The 19,461-nt window shown below is 39.3% G+C and overlaps 1 protein-coding gene across 3 annotated transcripts in view; it reads left to right on the plus strand.

Moving 5' to 3' along the window:
• The window catches only part of ppp3cb (protein phosphatase 3, catalytic subunit, beta isozyme), a 66,025-nt gene extending 60,721 nt beyond the window's left edge, over positions 1-5,304 (plus strand). For all 3 annotated transcript variants that reach the window (XM_053641294.1, XM_053641292.1, XM_053641293.1), the window contains one exon: positions 1,612-5,304. In XM_053641294.1, coding sequence (XP_053497269.1) covers positions 1,612-1,790 — 179 coding nt within the window. In that variant the 3' untranslated portion in view covers positions 1,791-5,304. The remainder of the gene's footprint in view (positions 1-1,611) is intronic.
• Positions 5,305-19,461: the final 14,157 nt, after the last annotated feature.

Below are 19,461 nucleotides of genomic sequence, written 5' to 3' on the forward strand. Positions count from 1 at the left end.
ACCATTCCTTCTTACCTACTCTTCTCTATAATCCCTTATTATTTCCTCCAATGATTATTATTATTCCTGTTATTCCTATATTATTCCTGCAATATTTAAATTTTTGATTAAAAAAAAACTTTAATCACTAAATTCTGATTTCCTCAAATGTGGCAGAGTATTAAACAAAGAGTGGGTGGGGTATTAAAGAAATAGTGGGCAGGGTATTAAAAAAGATTGGGCGGGGTATGAAAGAAAGATAATGATAATGAGTCTTTATTGATCACATATACACATGCACAGTGAAATACTTTTCTTCACATACCCCATGATACAGCGCCCCTGGAGCAGAGAGAGTTAAGGGCCTTGTTCAAGGGCCCAACAGTGGCAGCTTGGCAATGCTGGGGCTTGAACCACCAACCTTCCGATCAGTAACCCAGAGCTTTAACCACCAAGCCCCCACTGCCCCAAAGAAAGATTGGGTGGGGTATTGCAGAAAGAGTGGGCGAGGTATCGAAGAAAGAGTGGGCGGGGTATGAAAGAAATAGTGGGTGTGGTATGAAAGAAAGAGTGGGCGGCTTATGAAAGAAATAGTGGGTGGGGTATGGAAGAAAGAGTGGGCGGGTATCGAAGAAAGAGCGGGCGGGGTATTAAAAAAGATTGGGCGGGGTATTAAAGAAAGTGTGGGCGGGGTATTAAAGAAAGATTAGGCGGGGTATTAAAGACAGTGTGGGCGGGGTATTAAAGAAAGATTAGGCGGGGTATTAAAGACAGTGTGGGCGGGGTATTAAAGAAAGATTAGGCGGGGTATTAAAGACAGTGTGGGCGGGGTATTAAAGAAAGATTAGGCGGGGTATTAAAGAAAGTGTGGGCGGGGTATTAAAGAAAGATTAGGCGGGGTATTAAAGACAGTGTGGGCGGGATATTAAAGAAAGATTAGGCTGGGTATTAAAGACAGTGTGGGCGGGGTATTAAAGAAAGATTAGGCGGGGTATTAAAGACAGTGTGGGCGGGATATTAAAGAAAGATTAGGCGGGGTATTAAAGACAGTGTGGGCGGGGTATTAAAGAAAGATTAGGCGGGGTATTAAAGAAAGTGTGGGCGGGGTATTAAAGAAAGATTAGGCGGGGTATTAAAGACAGTGTGGGCGGGGTATTAAAGAAAGATTAGGCGGGGTATTAAAGACAGTGTGGGCGGGGTATTAAAGAAAGATTAGGCGGGGTACGTTTCATAGTAATTGATCTATTAAAATGTCCTCCAGTCAGTAGCAGCCCTGTGTGTGTGTGTGTGTGTGTGTGTGTGTGTGTGTGTGATGTACAACACAAAACAGTGTTTAAACAGAGCCATGATTCTATATTCTTTGTCTTTCCCTCTCTCTTCTTTCTCTCTCTTGTCTCTCCCTCTGTCCTTTTGTCACTCTTTCGGTCTCATTCTCTTTTCTACATCTCCCTTCATTTCTTTTGGATTCTTTCATCTCTCTGTCTTCTCTCTTACCCTTTTCCTCACTTCACCTTGTATCCCTTTATTTCTGTTCCTTTCCTCTGCCTTCTCTCATCCTGATTCTCTCCTTTCCTTGGATTATTTCTCTCCTGCTCTTCCTCCCGCTCTCGTTCTCTCCCTCCCTCTCTCCAGCTATCCGTGGTTTCTCCCCGCAGCATAAGATCAGAAGTTTTGAGGAGGCGAAGGGTCTGGACCGGATAAACGAGCGCATGCCGCCGCGCCGCGACGTGCTCAACAGCGTGGGCCTGTCTATGGGCCGCATGAACATGGCCGAGTCCAACGGCACCGACGACAACAGCAACCTTCAGTGACTCCTCATCATCATCCTCCTCCTCTTCTTCATCCCCGTCTGTGCTCTCGCTCTCCCTTATTTTTTCCCCTTATTCCATCCGTCTGCATTGCTGCTTTTTTCTCTCTCTCCCTCTTCACAGTGGACGACCAGCTGTGGTTTGAGACGCGGCCTGAGTGAACTACGGATGAGCCAGAAGTGTTTTTATTTGGATTTGAAAGGGAGGATGTAAAAAGCGTGTGATACTGGGAGGAAGTGCTGGAGGAAGTGCTGGAGGAAGTGCTGGAGGAAGTCCTGCTCTGAAGCTCGGTCTGGTCGTGATTTAGTGAAGAGGAAGAGAGAGACGAGTGTGTGTGGGTTGTATAATGACATATTAACTGCAAACTGATAATAGAGTGTTGGAGCGCTGTTTTCTTGGATAAGTTTATGTCTGCTTTCTATGTGTGTGTGTGTAAGTGTGTGTGTGTGTGTGTATGTGTGTGGGTGGGTGGGTGGGTTGGTTGACTTGTGTAATTACATTGTAAGGAAGTAGGCTTAATCACAGAAGACTATTCCTCTTTTCCTGCCTGCTGGAAACTGAATATTATGGCGTCAGCGATATTCATTCACTGTCAGAAAAGTGTGAGTGTATGTGTGTGTGTGTGTGTGTGAATGTGTGAATGTGTGTGAGTTTGAGTGTGTCAGGGCTGTCAGTTTCATTAAAAAATGCAATCATTTATAGGATCGGTAATGAAATATCAATAATCGTCACTTTGCTATGCCAAGAAAATCGAAGAAAGCATACGATGATTTTTTATTTTATTTTATTCATTTCTTTGATATATTATATATGATATTTTCGTGGCACGTATGCGGATACTAAATTCAACTTTTATGTTCAGCGTTTTCCGGTTGAGAACTCGTATTCAAGATCGTCATGTAATGGGAGTCACCCTAATTACCATCTTACATGGGGGGGGTCTATTCTGGCTGCCAACATGGACATGCTGCGAGATATTAAAGAATATTTAGTACGTACAGCCCAGATTACAATCCTGCTCAGCATGACAGCTAATGATCGATTAAAAAAAAAAAAAAAAATACTATCACACTTTTAACCTGATAAACACAACAGCAATCCAAGAAGTAGGAAGAAATGTGAAGTTTTTCCATCGTGATAAATTCAGCATGTAAGGGTGTAACACAAAGCCATTGCAGACCCTAGGTAGAGCACTACACGCCCTTGAATAAGAGTCTGCTGGAAATGAATAGAGAAATACGTGATAATTGAGATGTAACCAAATAAGATAAGATAAGATAAGCTTTATTGATCCCACACTGGGGAAACTCCTTCGTTACAGCAGCCCAATTACACACACACACACACACACACACACACACACACACACACACACAAAAACAGATAGGAAAGAATACACATTAAATAGGAATAGAATTGAAAAAGTGTCTAAAAATATATACACAATAGGAATAGAAAATAAGAATAATAGTAGTGAAAAATAATAATAATGGTAATATGTACACTATGAACACCTCAATGTATGTACAGTTGAATACAAATATAAATATATACAGATCAGTAACACCTCGTTTATATACATGAATGGATTATTGCACAGTTAACAATAGAGGGTGAGCAACAAATAATAATAAATGTTCATATCGCAGAATTATTGTGAATGTGTAGGTTGATGATGCAAAACAGCTAGCAGTGCTACACGTTATTCGGATTGAACGGAGAGTATATTTCTAAACAGATACGGTTGTTGTTGGTTTTTTTTGTTGTTGTTCGTTCGTTGTTAAGAAAGCTTGCCAGAAAGGTTCACCGGAAATCAAGTTGAGACCAGATCCCATCACGGAAAGTGACGTGGTCTTCTTGGACGGGGTTTAAATTGAACAACTAGTTTGTTTATATTCGCAGGAACAAACAGGAAGATACAAAAAGTATAGATTTGTGAGCAGGATTTAAAAAACAACAACAACAACAACAACAATAAAAACAATCCCATGCATGTGGTTTTAGGTTTCATATTTAAATGAGAAATTAAGAAGAAGAAGAAGAAAAAAAAAAACATCTGGTTTAGCCACACCCAGTTCAGAATTAAATCTGAATACAGACACCGATAGTGGTGTTGTGTTGCGTCCCTAATATTTTCACTTTTTAGCATGTGAGAATAAAGTTTCATGTAAATGTCGTGTTTATTCAAAGCCCTTTAAAATAAATAAATAAATAAATAACGCCAGCATCAAAAAGTCTGAATACATTTTAATTCAGAGAGTAAAAGAAAACGAGGTCCTAAACAATCACACATTCAGAATTTTCTCAAATTTCAATGGTAAAATTTGATCCGACAGCCCTACTGTGTGTGTGTGTGTGTGTGTGTGTGTGTGTGTGTGTCTATATATATATATATTATATATATATATATAGTATTTACTTTCACAGTCTCTAGCTCTTCTATACCATGTTTTGCTACTAGTATTTAACAGATTAGCCTCCAGTGTCATTCACTGAAGACCAGGACTTGACAAAAAGACGCCTTTCATGTTTACTCGTCCGCTCTGTGCGATGTTACGCTGCTGTCGCCGCGTTTTACTGAAACCGCTGTGATCACGCAGCCGTAGGACCCGAACACCTGCTGGGCTCAAAAAGAGACACACACATTCACATACCATGTTTATATCTGTAACAGTCGAGGAGGATCAGTGGGATTAGGAGGTTCTGGCATTTATGGACATTCACACACTGACATTCTTTGTGCAAATATATACCTACTGTATGGTCTCAATCAGGTCCTGGCCTGCCCAGCTGCAAAAGACTGATCCGGCTAACGCGTAACAAGCCTTGGGATCTTGCTTTGTAAATACACTGTAAAAGGTTTGTTTGTTGTTTTTTTTTTTTTCACATTGATTTTTTTTTCTATTTAAGTGCACATGATTTATTTATGATTATTTTCATTTAGAATTTATTTTTTATTTTTTTCTGTTTGCTGGTTTACTGTTGCTGTACATTTCAGTGACGACGCTTGTGAGTTTATTATTTATGATTTCTTTTGTTTCCTCTCCTCTGTCCGTGTACAGAAGTCGTTCGGTTGCGTGAATGATCGTATAACTGTTTGAAAAAGCCATCCAGGCTGCATGACTGCATGGGAAAATTCAAACATGTCAAGCAAATACAGACGCACCTTCTCGCGTCCTCATGTTTTTAAGAAGATATATTCCAGTCATCATTATTCTCTTCGATATTCTTCTTGTTTATTATAAAAATGAGCTTTCTGCTGTTTCTGGCTTCTCTTCTCATTTGGTCACTCATTGTATTTTACTTTAAAACTGAAAACTGAAGCGGTTCATGAGTTATTTGTGATTCTCTCTCTATCTTTCTCTCTCTCTCTCTCTCTCTCTCTCTCTATCTATCTCTCTCCTTTTCGTATTTTTCTCTTAGTTTTGACATTTTGACTTTTGATCTACACACAGTGTACGCATGCCCCATGGGACAAATCTCTTTTTTTACTCTTGAATAAAATATGCATGGACCTTTAGCCATTTCTGTGCTCACTGTATAATGTACATGCACTCACACGTCATTAATCTGCGTATTAGTGACGTGACAGATTCTCCACACTGAAATCAGTGCACATTTCTGCACCGAAACTGATTATAATGTTGATTATAAGGTCCCAACATCTACAGTCTAGCCATAGCACATATGATATTTGCAGTCCATCCATCCATCATCTATACCACTTATCCTTTTCAGGGTCACGGGGAACCTGGAGCCTATCCCAGGGAACATCGGGCACAAAGCGGGGTACACCCTGGACAGGCACACTCACATACCCATTCATGCACTATGGACACTTTTGACATGCCAATCAGCCTACCATGCATGTCTTTGGACTGGGGGAGGAAACCAGAGTACCCAGAGGAAACCCCCGCAGCACGGGGAGAACATCCAAACTCCGCACACACAGGGCCATGGCGGGAATCGAACCCCCGACCCTGGAGGTGTGAAGCGAACGTGCTAACCACTAAGCCACCGTGCACCCTACTACGCTGTAAAACAACAAAATTTTGTTGGAATCCCATGTTCTCAAACATTTACAACTATAGACAACTCAAAATATAAACAAAAAGCACAACAATACGTATAAAAATGCAGACAGATTAATATAGATTAATACAGATTAAAAACCAGGAGACCAGTCAGGAAATGTTCAAAAGTTGTACGGCTCTTGCAAAAAAAGCTATTTTTCAGTCTCGTGGTACGAGAGTAAATTGTCCCGTGTCTCCCACCTGAAGAGAGGAGATCACAGAGGTCTTGTGCAGGGTGAGTGGGATCTCTAATCATTTTGGAGAATCAAATAAATGTCCTGAACTGATGGTAACTGTGCCCCAATGATATTTTGTGCCATTTTGATAACTCGTTGCAGAGCCTCCTGTTCCTCTCTTGTGCAACTACTGTACCAAGATGCGATATGTCATCTGCACATCGTTAAAAGTGCACAAGAAGTTTCTGAGGCAATCTTATTTTCTTTAATCTTCTCTGAAAATAAAGACGTTGTTGTGCCTTTCCAACAACAGTGGAGGTGTGTGTCCGAGAAAAATCCTCTGTAATGTTCAACCCCAAGAATTGAAAACAGGTGACTCTCTCCACAGCTACTCCGTTTATGAACATCGGACTCAGATCAATTTTCCTTGTCTTCCCTAAATCCACCACAATCTCTTTTAGTGTTAAGGGTGAGATTATTGCTGGAGCACCATGCTGTCAGATTTTGTAGTTCGTCCCTGGATGCATTCTCATCACTGTTCGTGATCAAGCCAGTGATTGTTATAATATCATAATAATAAGGCAGTCATGAGTGAAGAGTGCATATAACAGGGGACTCAGCACACATCCCTGTGGAACACCTGTATTCAGGGTAAGACTAGAAGAAATGTACTTTCCTAGTCTGACATTCTGGGAGCGGTCGGTTAAAAAGTCCAAAATCCAGCTGCAGATGGCTGCACTCACTCCCAAGCTGTAGAGTTTGGACACAAACTCTAAAAGTGCTTTGGGGATGACCGTGTTAAAGGCTGAGCTAAAATCAACAAACATCATTCTTACATGTGGGTTCGACTTATCCAGGTGACCCAAGGCGGTATGCAGAACAAGATTGATTGCATCCTCCGTTGATCTATTTTCCCGGTAGGCAAACTGATGCTGATCTAGAGTGGCTGGAATGATACTTTTAATGTGTTCTCAAAGCACTTTGATATTAAAGTGCAATTGGGCGATAATCATTCCAGCAGCTCACCTTTTGTTGTTAGGGGATGGGCACGATTGTTGTAGTTTTATGACACTTAGGAACAACAGCATAGGTCAAGGAGAGGGTAAAGATGCTGGTCGGCGCATTCCCGAAGTACACGCCCAGGAATACTATCAGGACCAGCCGCTTTCCTCACATTTACACTGTGCGAAACTCTTCTGAAGTCGACTGTATCAAATATTAACGATTCATGTAGGTCGAGTGACTGTGCAGGCCATACTGTACCATTATTTTTGTTCTCTGTGTCAAAACAGCTAAAGGACATGTTCAATTCCTCTGCCAAACAGAGATTATAATTTATGGATGGGATTGTCATTCCTTTTATAATCTGTGACTGTTTGTATGCCTTGCCACATACGTCAGGATTTACCATCACTGAAGCTGTTCTCAATATAAGTTTATAATTAAGTTTTGCTGTCTTAATACCTTGTTTTAGATTAGCGCTGGCCAAACTATAGGCTACCATGTCACCTGCCCTATAAGCAGCATCTCTTTGTTTTAAGAGATTTTTAACTTCTTTGGTCATCCATGGTTTCTGGTTAGAGAAGACATGTATTTCCTTGACTGTGGTTACATTGTCTATGCAGAAATTAATATAGGAGAGGACAAATGAGGTGTATTGCTCTAAGTCTATAGAAGAGTTATTTCAAGTAAAAATACTCCACTCAAAACAGTCCTGGAATTGCAACAGAGGTAGTGGTGGCTTGATGGTTAAGCTTCTGGGTTACTGATTGGAAGGTTGCGGGTTCAAGCCCCAGCACTGCCAAGCTGCCACTGTTGGGCCCTTGAGCAAGGCCCTTAACCCTCTCTGCTCCAGGGGTGCCCTATCATGGCTGACCCTGCACTCTGACCCTAACTTCCTGACATTCTGGGGTATGCGAAGAATAGAATTTCACTGTGCATATGTATATGTTTATATGTGATCAATAAAAACTCATTAACATTGCTCCCTCAGGCCAAACTCTAATCACTTTACTTAGTTGGTTTAATCCTAATGAGTGACTTGATGGTCAGACTGTCCAAGACGGAGACATGGCAGGGTTTTATATGCATTATCAACATTTGTATATACATTATCTTAATATGTTCTGGCCTCTGGTTGGGTATTTAACATTCTGATAAAAGTTTGGATATACTGACTTAAGGTTCGTCTGATTAAAATCCCCTGCCACAATGAAGACTCCTTCAGGATGTGAATTCTGCTGTTTACTAATGGCAGCGTATAATAGCTCAAGAGTCAATTTTACATTGGCATTTGGAGGTATGTAGACAGCAATCACAAGAACCACAGAGAATTCTCTTGGGAGATAAAAGGGCCTGTCGCTAACCACTGTATATTCCAAATCAGGTGTACAAAGTTTGTCCATGATGACTGTCTTTGTTCACCAGGCATTATTCACATACTATTATTCACAAAGTCCACCTCCTACTTGCTTGCCAGCATTAGATGTTCTGTCTGCATGGAACAATGTACAACCTGTTAGTTCCACTGCAGAGTCGGGAAAATTGCGGTTTAGCCATATCTCCATCATGATCAGAATACAACAGTTCTTAGTACCTTGTCGCGATGTCATCCGAAGTCGTATTCCGTCCATCTTGTTTGAAAGGGATTGAACATTTGCAAGAAATATTGTTGGCAGTGGAAGTTTATAAGCTGTAGCCTTTAGCTTGACTTGTGCATTCTGCTGTTTGTAGAGAATAGGGAGCAGTGCATGTCACAACATCTCTCTAATACGTTAGTGGTAACATCTAAGACAAACAGTGGCAAACAAAAGAATTGAAACTGAGATGTTCTGCAGGTTCTGTGAAGCTGAAGTGTGTACAAAATTCCACTGAGGTCATTAACAGCAAACTAGTTCTGCACTCCAGTGTGTGGAGAGGCTGCTGTTGTGCTCAGCTTCACTCCACCTGGGGTAAACATTCACCAGAGCCAGGAACACAATGTCATGTGTACAGTGGACACATGCAAAATAAATCCGGAGCCGATCTAAGATATAAGAGGAAATGTAATTTTATTTGTGCTTAGTTTTATCAAGAACATTAACATGCTGTTATTTGAGATGTTCTATTAACTTTACACGACATTGAATTACGAGTCCATGAGCGATAAAAAGATGCTTAAAGGAAGCCAGGTTTTTTGTCAATTCAGGATTTCCGTTTTTCTAATAAGCTAATTTCACCTTGCAGTGTTCCTGAGCTTGGTATAGGAACAGAAAGAGGAAGCGTTCTAACAACACAGATTTCACTGACCAAACCCAGAAGTGAGGCAACTGGCTACAGACAGATGTTGTGTGACCAAGAAAATACAACTTTTACCAGCTGTAATTCATTCTAAACTGAAATATGTCATTTAATTTCCTATTTCAAATTTTTTTTATTCAGTTTATAGTGAATTACAGCTGATAAATTGTACTTCCTGCCTTCGGTTCTGTTGAGGATTAGGAAGATATTGTGCTAATGTTTAATGTCATTTTTTTTTTTTTTTTTTTTAAGCGAACACGGCTACATTCTAATATTAGGCAATGTTAAATAAAAAACTTTTATATTTAATTTAGAACTTTTATCTGTAAACAACATGGCAGTGCATGAACACTTTCGAATCAGACGGAAGTAAGAAGCAAGTCCTACTGATTTCTCCTACATGATGTGAAAGTGGCATTAAAGTGATGATGGACTTACTTAAAACGCTGAAACCCTAAAAACATCATCATTTTCAAAAGAGATTTCTGGGCTTTTCTGAAATCAACAAAAGATCTGCCAAGGTACAAAGAAAGAAAAGAAACAGACACAGATTTCCCCCTGTAGTTGACATAGCAATTCCACAAAAAAAAAGTCAGTTTATAACTGTTTGGCTAAGTTTAACAATGTATTATCTATTAATAACAATATTGCATGGTCTTCCAAGAAAGATTGGGTGACTTTAAAACAACGTTTCTAAAGGCACGCTACACATACGGTAACACACAAACAATGCACTGCTGGGAAATAACGACTTGAAGATCAGTGAGTCAGCACAGTTCCGGGAGAATATTGCATCACTGAAATAACCGATTATTTGGGTTTGTACAACCTGTTTTGGTCGTTGGTGCGGGAAGAATATGTGAAGTCATTTCTGTCACATGGATTACTTTAGAAATACCGATTTTTTTTTTTTTACATGTCCACCATAATCCACCATACATGCAGAAACTGGAATTTTCTTTAATGTTGAAAGGGATTGAAAACACAAGAAGTTAATAGCACATCTCAAATAACAGCAACACAAAAAGCGGGATCTTGCAGGATCTGGAGTAGCCTCATAAGTTAGGTTTCTAGAGACCAGCTTCAGGATTGATCAAACTTTATCCTTCCAGACATGGTATCACACACTCTTATACTAATATACATTCTTCTGTCAAATTCAGTGGTGGAATGTAACGAAGTACAAATACATCATTACTGTACTTAAGTACATTTTTCAGATATCTGTACTTTACATAAGTAGAATTAAGGGTAGATACTTTTCATTTTTACTCCATTACATTTTGCAGCAAATATCTATACTTTCTACTCCACTACGTTTCTACAATGCATATCGGGAGAGCATTGCTGGTCCACTAAAGTTTAAACCAATCAGGTACGATCCCTTCTTTAACGAGACGAGAACGCGCCTTTTGCAACAGTAGTAGCCTGACAGTTGAAAAAATGGATTCATAAGAGGCAAATCTCTCAGCCATCTGATACATGCCACCCATGGCCCGATTTAAAAGACTTATTTGAGATAACAGGTTCTGAGGATGACTCGTGGAGATTTCGTTGCATTCTTTTTCTCCCTCGAAAACACGAGTTGCTGGATTTCAAGAATTCGCACTCAAATTTGAAGAAACTTATTGAGGTAAGTCAAGTTGTTGTTGAATGCTAACTGAAGTTGACGTGCCTAACTGTTGCATGTAAAACTTAGGTTCATGACGTGGTATTCATCCTGTAAGCTTAGCTAAATGCTTGTTGAAATACAGCAGTAGCAAGTGAACACGATTTGGACTTTAGCCTATTATATCTAGTGTAATGTAATGGGCAAGTAAAGCAGTAGCTTAGCTTGTTGTGCATGCCTTGCTAGCACAATGTCTTGATCTCTGCTTGGACAAGCGGTGGCTTGCCGCCTGTCGGACCAGGGGTTCATAGCTCCTTCAGTATTTAGATGGTGATCATAGAACACGATGTACCATTGTAGTAAAGGGCTTGGTCTTTCTAGGGTGTTAAATTAGCCTTAATGGGCAATTAAAACAGGTTAGTTTGCATAGTTTGCTAGCACAATGTAGGCCTGAATTTGTCTTCGTCCTGTGTTTGCAAACGTTGTCGGTTAGGCAATGGGAAAAGTATGATGGTTGAATAAATTAGAATTAAGATTAATTAAGAGTATATTATTCTTTTTATTTTCAGAGAAGGCACAGATCTTATCTACAGTGATACCTTGCACTGACAGCAACCACAATCAAAAGGACGAGGAATGGGTGTGGTGAGGGTGCTTCAACTAGTAAGCAGCAGAAACAGGAGGACACCAGAGGAGCACTGACCGTGCAGTTATAAACTTTATTGTCCAGGGTTTGCACCCCTTTGGAGTTGTAGAACAGTCAAGTTTAATGCAGCATTTTCAGCCCAGTTATACTGTGATGTCTCGAACAACAGTTCGAACCAAGATAGAAATCAAATACATAGCTACAACAACAGATTGCTGGACTGCACGTCGTCAGAGTTTAATTGGGGTGACCGCTCACTGGATAGAGAGATGCTCCATAGCTCTTGATGGCAGGAGGCTAACAGGATCCCACATGTTTGAAGTATTAGGGACCACCACTGACAATGCATCCATTTTCATCAAGGTCTTCATGGGTTAAGGCCTTGACGAAAACATGGAAGGACATTCAGCCATAGGGGAGAAGGTAATGGTCATGAATGACAGTGAGGAACATGAAACTCTGGGAGTGGAGGCAGAGGGTGTTGAGGTAGAAGCTCTCATGAAGATGGTTGTTCTGAATATCAGCTTCCAAAGAATCACCGTTGTGCTTGTCATCTTCTTAACCTGACCTCAACATTGGACGCCATAAAAGCAAACTCAAACAAGATCTACAAAAAAACTTCATGTGCAGCATTTGCTAAGTGCTAAGTGCTCGCTCCACCATAGCTGCGGAGCTGACTGAAAGGGAATGCAAGCTCCAACTCATCCGCCCAAATGACACTGGGTGGAACTCCCTGTTTCTTGCTGTGTCACAACTACTGAGAATCATGAAAGACAGAGAAGAAGGAGTAATCAGAGCGGTTGCCATTGCACTTAAAGGCCCCATGTAAGTGTCGCCGAGAGCAGATGTTCAGCTATGATATGGATGTAGAAATAATTATTGTAGTTGGTTAACCATGTAAACATACATCGAGTTACCACAACAGAGTATTATATCTCTATTTCTCTAGGCCTAGCTCTTATTATAAACTCATATTCATATTTCATATTTTTAACATTTTATGCTGCCAAACACATTATCTTGGATAAACATGTCAAACTGCATTGCAGTTATTTTCTGGTGTTTGCTTATGCATGTTGCAATATTCAATATACTTTCAGCTATTAAAATAACCAAGTCATAAACACCATCGATATTAATTTATGAAATAGTTCATACTAACATTACGCCTATGTGGATATGTGAAATATTTTATCACTGTATGATCTTATGTATGATAGTCTATATTCAGACCTGCAGAACTTGCTTTCTTGACTGAATATGTTGCAACCATGAGCCCAATCTCCAAGGCACTGAACATAATGCAGACAGAGGCGGATGTCCATATGGGATGGCTGGTGCCCACCATAACCATCCTAACTGTGAAGCTTGACCATCTCCGAACCTTCTCTAAGTTCTGCCAGCGACTAATCATTGCCCTTCAAGAAGGAATACAGCAGCGGTTTGGACACATGCTTTCTGCCCCTGAACTGGTTGCAGCAGCAGTTTTGCTTCCAAAGTTTTCTACATATTTGACAAGCAATGAGGACTTGCTAAAACTCATTTAAATGGTTCTTTAAATTGCCAGATGCGTAAAAGTTGTGAATACTGTTGTACAGGAACAGTAGTGGAGGTTCTCTAATTAAACCTTGCAAAGAACAGCTCCTGATCATAATAAAATTCAACAATTGATCCGAAAGCTTGAACAAAAGTGTTTTACTCTAGTCACTGAGGAGCAAAATTACCATAGCCTGGTTGCCATAATGGTCATATCTGGTTATGGAGACACACACAGTACTCTTATAAAACAATGTTTCCCTTATTTGTTGTTAATGGAAATTGTTGTGTGTAGGTATGGACTACATCAAAACTCATACAGAACAGGAGCCAGTGCAATCCACAGGTAACCTCTCAGGGTCATCAGAGGGGAAGGACTACTTCGGTATCATGAAGGGCAACATTCAAGAGACCACCAGACAGCTAAGATGCGTACTTGGCCAGCACAGTTACTACTATGGATGTGCTCAAATCAGTGCCTGCAGTTGTCTCTAAAGGTAAACACACCCTTACCTTCCTCTGTAGCCTGCGAAAGACTATTTAGTTCATCAGGACAGATTTTCTCTCCCAAAGGAGCCAGACTGGACTAAAAAAACTTTGAAAATCAACTCTTACTGAAGTTGAACCAGAAATACTGGTGATATCCACATGTGAGGGTTAAGGAACTGCTTGGAGATTAGGGAGGGCTCCAAATGTCCATTGCCAGGTTTTTTTAAAAAAAATTTTATTTGAGACTTGGAGGTGTTGATGGTGGAGTTAAAATATATGCAATTAAATGTACTGTACAATTATGCAAAGCATAAATAAATCCTATTACTGACATGTTCCGGTAAAATTAGAAGCTACGCACAATTATGCAGAGAAATAAATACAAATGGCCTAGTCCTTAAACATAACTGCTTGTTGCATTCTAGAATGGTTTTTCATGTAAAAGTTAATATGGCAAGAATATCCTCACAGACGTTGAAGAAAGGAAAGGTTTAAAACTACTAACAGCCACTAGCCGTGTTTAGCTGTGGTTACATTCTCATTTTAAATGAATTCAGTCTCATTTTCTCATTCTAAGATCTACCTTTGTCTTAAATAGACTCAGATCATTGTTCCTACCTGGCATGACAATCCAGTGCCTATTCCTGGGTTGTTTAGTAGTGTGTTTGATTTGTTTTCTATACTGCAGTCAGCAGAGCACAATGATATGCATTACATAGCTGTTTTACAGTTAAATAAATCTTTTAAAGGTATAACCAGACTTCTTTGTTGTATTTGCTTAATGGCATTTAACTCTGCAGGTCAAACCTGGTCAAACTTATCTACTGAATTGTAATCGTACCAAGTGTGAATTGTGGCACAGAGGGTAAACATAAGTTCAACAACCATTCCAATAATCAAAAGCGATTGTTTGCATGTATTACCAGTAGCATCATCTTTAGCATTCTTTATTAAAATGGCACAGCCCACACTATGCTTTAATTAAAATATAGATACTTTTAATACTTTAACTATATTTAAAAGCAAGTACTTACTTACTTTTACTTAAGTAGGGTGGTACTTCTACTTTTACTAGAGTACATTTTTCTCTGGTTATTTGTGTTTTACTTAAGTACAAAGTTTACTTAAGTACAAAGAGTACTTCCTCCACCACTGGTCAAATTACTGTGACTCATGTCAGTCTGGAATAGAATCATAAAGAGCAGATCATAAAGTAGCACAAAGGAAGAGTCCAAAACAAAAATGATAAACCAGGGTTTCATGTTGTGTCACTTGGATGACGTAAATAGGAAGTATTCAATGGTTACTGCTTATACTTGCTGAGTCAGTGTTTTTTTTAAGGGCTGGATCTAATTGCTTCAAACACTCGGTCTTCATCAGAGACATCAGTTTCATCATACTTATTCCTGCAATTCAGTGTCTTCAGTAATATTTGTGTTGTGATCCTGTTGAAAGCATAATGGGGTCATTAACATTACCCCCATTCGTTTCATCGAAGGTTTGGCTTACTGACACATTCTCTATGAGAAAGTTTGCTATCTTTCATCTGTCTTTGTCTCACACACTAGGAGCCAATGACCTGAGCCTCAATTGCTAATGGACTCGGCATCTCAGATATGACAGGTATGAAATATGACATACTTAAAAACGCTGATTGGCCCATCTTTAAATGGAAGATTAATATCAAATCGAATAATTAGTACATCCAGAACTGCATGTCAGAAAGCCCAGGGTGGAAGATCTAATGTTCTGATGAAATCTCATGATGGAAATACCCAAAATGCACTTAATATAATTATAGGAAGTAGGGAGTAGAGGCACACAAAATGCTTTTTATTTCTGATGCTTTAACCCCAATCTTCTTTCCAATACAAACATACACAGATAGAAAGAAACAAAAAAGGGTCTGAAAATGAAAGATTGGAATAGTAATGTTTGGACAATTTGGGGATTTTTAAGATATTGAGCATTAAAGCTTTGATCATTAATAAGGACGAGTTGGATACTTTTAAACTTGACTTTTTTGTCAGATGTGTCAATAACATTTACAGCATCAACAATGTTTTATTTTTATTTTATTTATTTATTTTTTTGGGAAAAAATAAAATAAAATAAACACATTAAAAAATGATCAGAACCATATAATGTCCAGATTGGGGCATTGGAGCTTATAACAATGGTTACAATGCATTTATAATTTAACAGAATGCGTTATAAGCAGTGTTTATAACACATTAAATACTGCCATACTGAAGAAATTCTGCCCTAGTTTGTAAGTGCTTGTTTTTATTTTGATAATGGTGTTTTAATGTGTTATGAACACTACTTATAATGCATCTAGTTATTAATCCATAATACATAATAAATATAGCTATAAAGTGTTATATAAGTGGTATTTTCTTGAATAAGTATAACAATGTGTATAATACTGTATGAATGCTTTATAATATGATATGAATATGTTCATACTTTATTATTTATTTATTTATTTATTTTATTTATTTTATTTGTATAGCGCTTTTTACAATAGACATTGTCTCAAAGCAGCTTTACAGAAATATCAACATGGTATACAGATATTAAAGGTGCAAATTTATCCCAACTTTTATTTATTATAACTATGACCTTACCTCTAAGTCTTTGGGGAAATGCGCTGTTTGCCAACGTAACGGTTTTTACAATGGTTTAACGTTACAGCTAGCCACATCATAACCAGTCAAACTCTTACTGTTTCTGAAATGACTCACTTTCTCTCTCTCTCTCTCTCTCTCTCTCTCTCGCTCTCTCTCTCTCTCTCTCTCTCTCTCTATATATATATATAGAGACTGTTCTATATATAGCTTTATATATAAGGAAACACCTTACTGAATTGAGACAACAGGTAACTAGTGTGTGATCCAGAAACACATCATCGTTGACCCGTTATTGCATGAACAATGTGAACGTTTTCGAAATTAATCTGCCATACTGAAACCACAACAAATACAGCAGTATTAAAAGTAATGCGCTGTATATGAAATTCATTACTAACCCATATCTGCTGGCTTTAGACTGCGCAAACGTCTAATAAAAAATAAAGAAATTATTATTATTATTTTACATAGAACAAATCAAATCTACTATAAAGAGCTGTTTATTGTTGCAGTAAACAGTTATGAACTGAATAAAGTTCATGTTTGGTGTGATAGCCTTTTTCTATGTAAAATCAGTAGTCTCAGGTACATTTTGTGCAGTATTATAGGGAAGTTATCTGGTACATTTTACTGAGCATCCTGTAGAATCTGACAAAGTTCTTCTGGAGACTTTGTCACGCTGGTGGGCTTTGTGACAAGCTTGGTCCTCTTTTCCTTGCTGCTTGTGGCTTCCCTGCTCACACAAGGGATCCTGCTACATTCATTTTGAAGTGCAGAAGATCCAATATGTACTGTCAGGGAATGCCCTGGTGTGCTTTGTCTCTTTGGTACTCAAGCCAGCTGTTCACATCAGCCAGATCAAAGGCATGTGTAATCATGTTCTAAGGGTCCATTTTCTGGACCTGATGTCTCTCCTGTACAGACTTATCAGTTGATCCAGCTTGTCCACACCACCCATGGCCAGGTTATATCCCAGCACAACTTCAGGATGCTCGATTTTCACAAAGGATCCCTTCTTCTGATCCTGTCTTTCAACTTCATATTTCCAGCTCCAACAAAGTTGGAAGCCATGACCACAGTACAGATTATAAAACCACTTAGTGAACACCACCTTTCAATCCCTGCTCCTGACCACATCATGGCTCCCTCTTTTTAATTTAGACATCTGTTTGTCACTCAACAGTGGTGAGTTGACAAAGCAGGACACTCTAGCTGTTCCGGCTGCATGTATCTTCTTCTTCTGCCAGCAAATCCAGCAAGTTGTAAGTTGTAAAGGAGTTATCAAAGAAGATCTTACGGTTTGGGCTGTGTAGCCGTTGACACAGATGGATTACCACTGAGGCTCTATGGCGTAAAATGGCTTAATCCCTCTCAGAGAGCTCTGTGGTGGCACCTTGGTATATAAGTACAATTTGATGCCCCATGGCTCTGACTTTCCTTTGAAAGTCAGGAAAGTTTCCCTCTGAATGGTACAATTTGATCGTCAATGCTCCGCCAGAGTTCCACTTCTGTGGAGAGTGAAAAAACATTGTTTTTGTACACGGTCATATAGAGGTCTGACTTTATAAAAACACATCTTTGTTTTCAGGAGGCCTGTTATAATTGTTTACGGGTTTGTGTTCATGTAGATTGAAATGAAGCTGAAAATATGTGTATCGGGACAAGTTAACCCCAAGCAAGCCCAAGGGTTACACTTGATTTCCCAATATATTCACACTCTGGGGAACTTAAACACTCCCATTGCCATGTGTAAGCCTACAAGGGCTTCTATTTCCTGCACTGATGCATGTTTATACCCCTTCAGTCCAAAGACATGCATGGTAGGCTGATTGGCGTGTCTAAAGTGCCCGTAGTGTATGAATGGGTGTGTGAATGTGTATGTGATTGTGCCCTGCGATGGACTGGCACCCTGTCCAGGGTGTACCCCGCCTTGTGCCCGATGCTTCCTGGGATAGGCTCCAGGTTCACCGTGACCCTGAAAAGGAGTAAGCGGTAGAAGATGGATGGATGAAAACACATTTGTTAAGAAGGCTAAGACTAAGACAGTACTGTATATGAGGTTTAGCTGCTCCAGTCTCCATCTTGACAAATGCATTACAAGTTGAAATTTATGAAAATTATGTTTTACTCAGTGTGGAAGTAGTGTACACTGGATTTACAGTACACTATGTAAATTCACATCCACTGCCTCATTGCATTCAAACTTCCAAAAATGAATACTAAAACAAAACCCTGTTGTACCTAAAACATAGCACACACCATAACTCACACCAGAACTTAATACATTATAGGATATGCATTGTTCATAACATTTGCATTCAGGCGACTGCCCGTGTACTGTACTTGGGCTCGCATCTCACAGAGCTGAAACGCCGGTTCAAATCAACTCCTCAAATCTGCTGCTTTAGATGCAAGCCTTGACCTATGACTAAAAATGATTCAAAAACATGTGGGATGTTGGTCTTTGGTCTTTGGCCTGATTCAGTGTAAATCCTTTAAATCCTGAAATGTATCACCCCATGTAGAGATGTACAAATACTGTACATGTATGTTAATAAAAAGAAAAGTTGATGGAGTGTGATGACACGAGAAGAGCAAGTATGTGTATGTATGTATATATGTATGATTTTAGCAGGCATAAGCTGATGTGAGTTCTTCCTAAATGTATTTATAAAATAGAAAATATTGTTATTTAAAATAGAAAATATTGTTATTTAGGCCCTGATAAATAAAACCATCTAAAATCACTTAGGCCTAATAGTGCATACAGGTGAATAATATCTGTGATCCCTTCTGTTTCCTAGAAATGTCCCATTCTGATTTTAGTGCAGGTTATTGGTGTTAATAAATTGAATAGATCCATCCATCCATTTTCCATACCGCTTATCCTATAGGATCGCAGGGAGCCTGGAGCCTATCCCAGGGAACTCGGGGCACAAGGCGGGGGGACACTCTGGACAGGGTGCCAATACATCGCAGGGCACAATCACATACACACTCACACACTCATTTACACATGAAGGACAATTTGGAAATGCCAATCAGCCTACAGCGCATATCTTTGGACTGGGGGAGGAAACTGGAGTACTCGGAGGAATCCCCAGGCACACAGGGCAGAGGCAGGGTTTGAACCCCAACCCTGGAGGAAAATGTGCTAACCACTATGCCACTGTGCCCCCAATTGTAAAGATAACATGTTTAAATAATAATAATAATAATAATAATAATAATAA

This window comes from Ictalurus furcatus, chromosome 14, assembly GCF_023375685.1.
Source record: "Ictalurus furcatus strain D&B chromosome 14, Billie_1.0, whole genome shotgun sequence".
Classification (NCBI taxonomy): domain Eukaryota; kingdom Metazoa; phylum Chordata; class Actinopteri; order Siluriformes; family Ictaluridae; genus Ictalurus; species Ictalurus furcatus.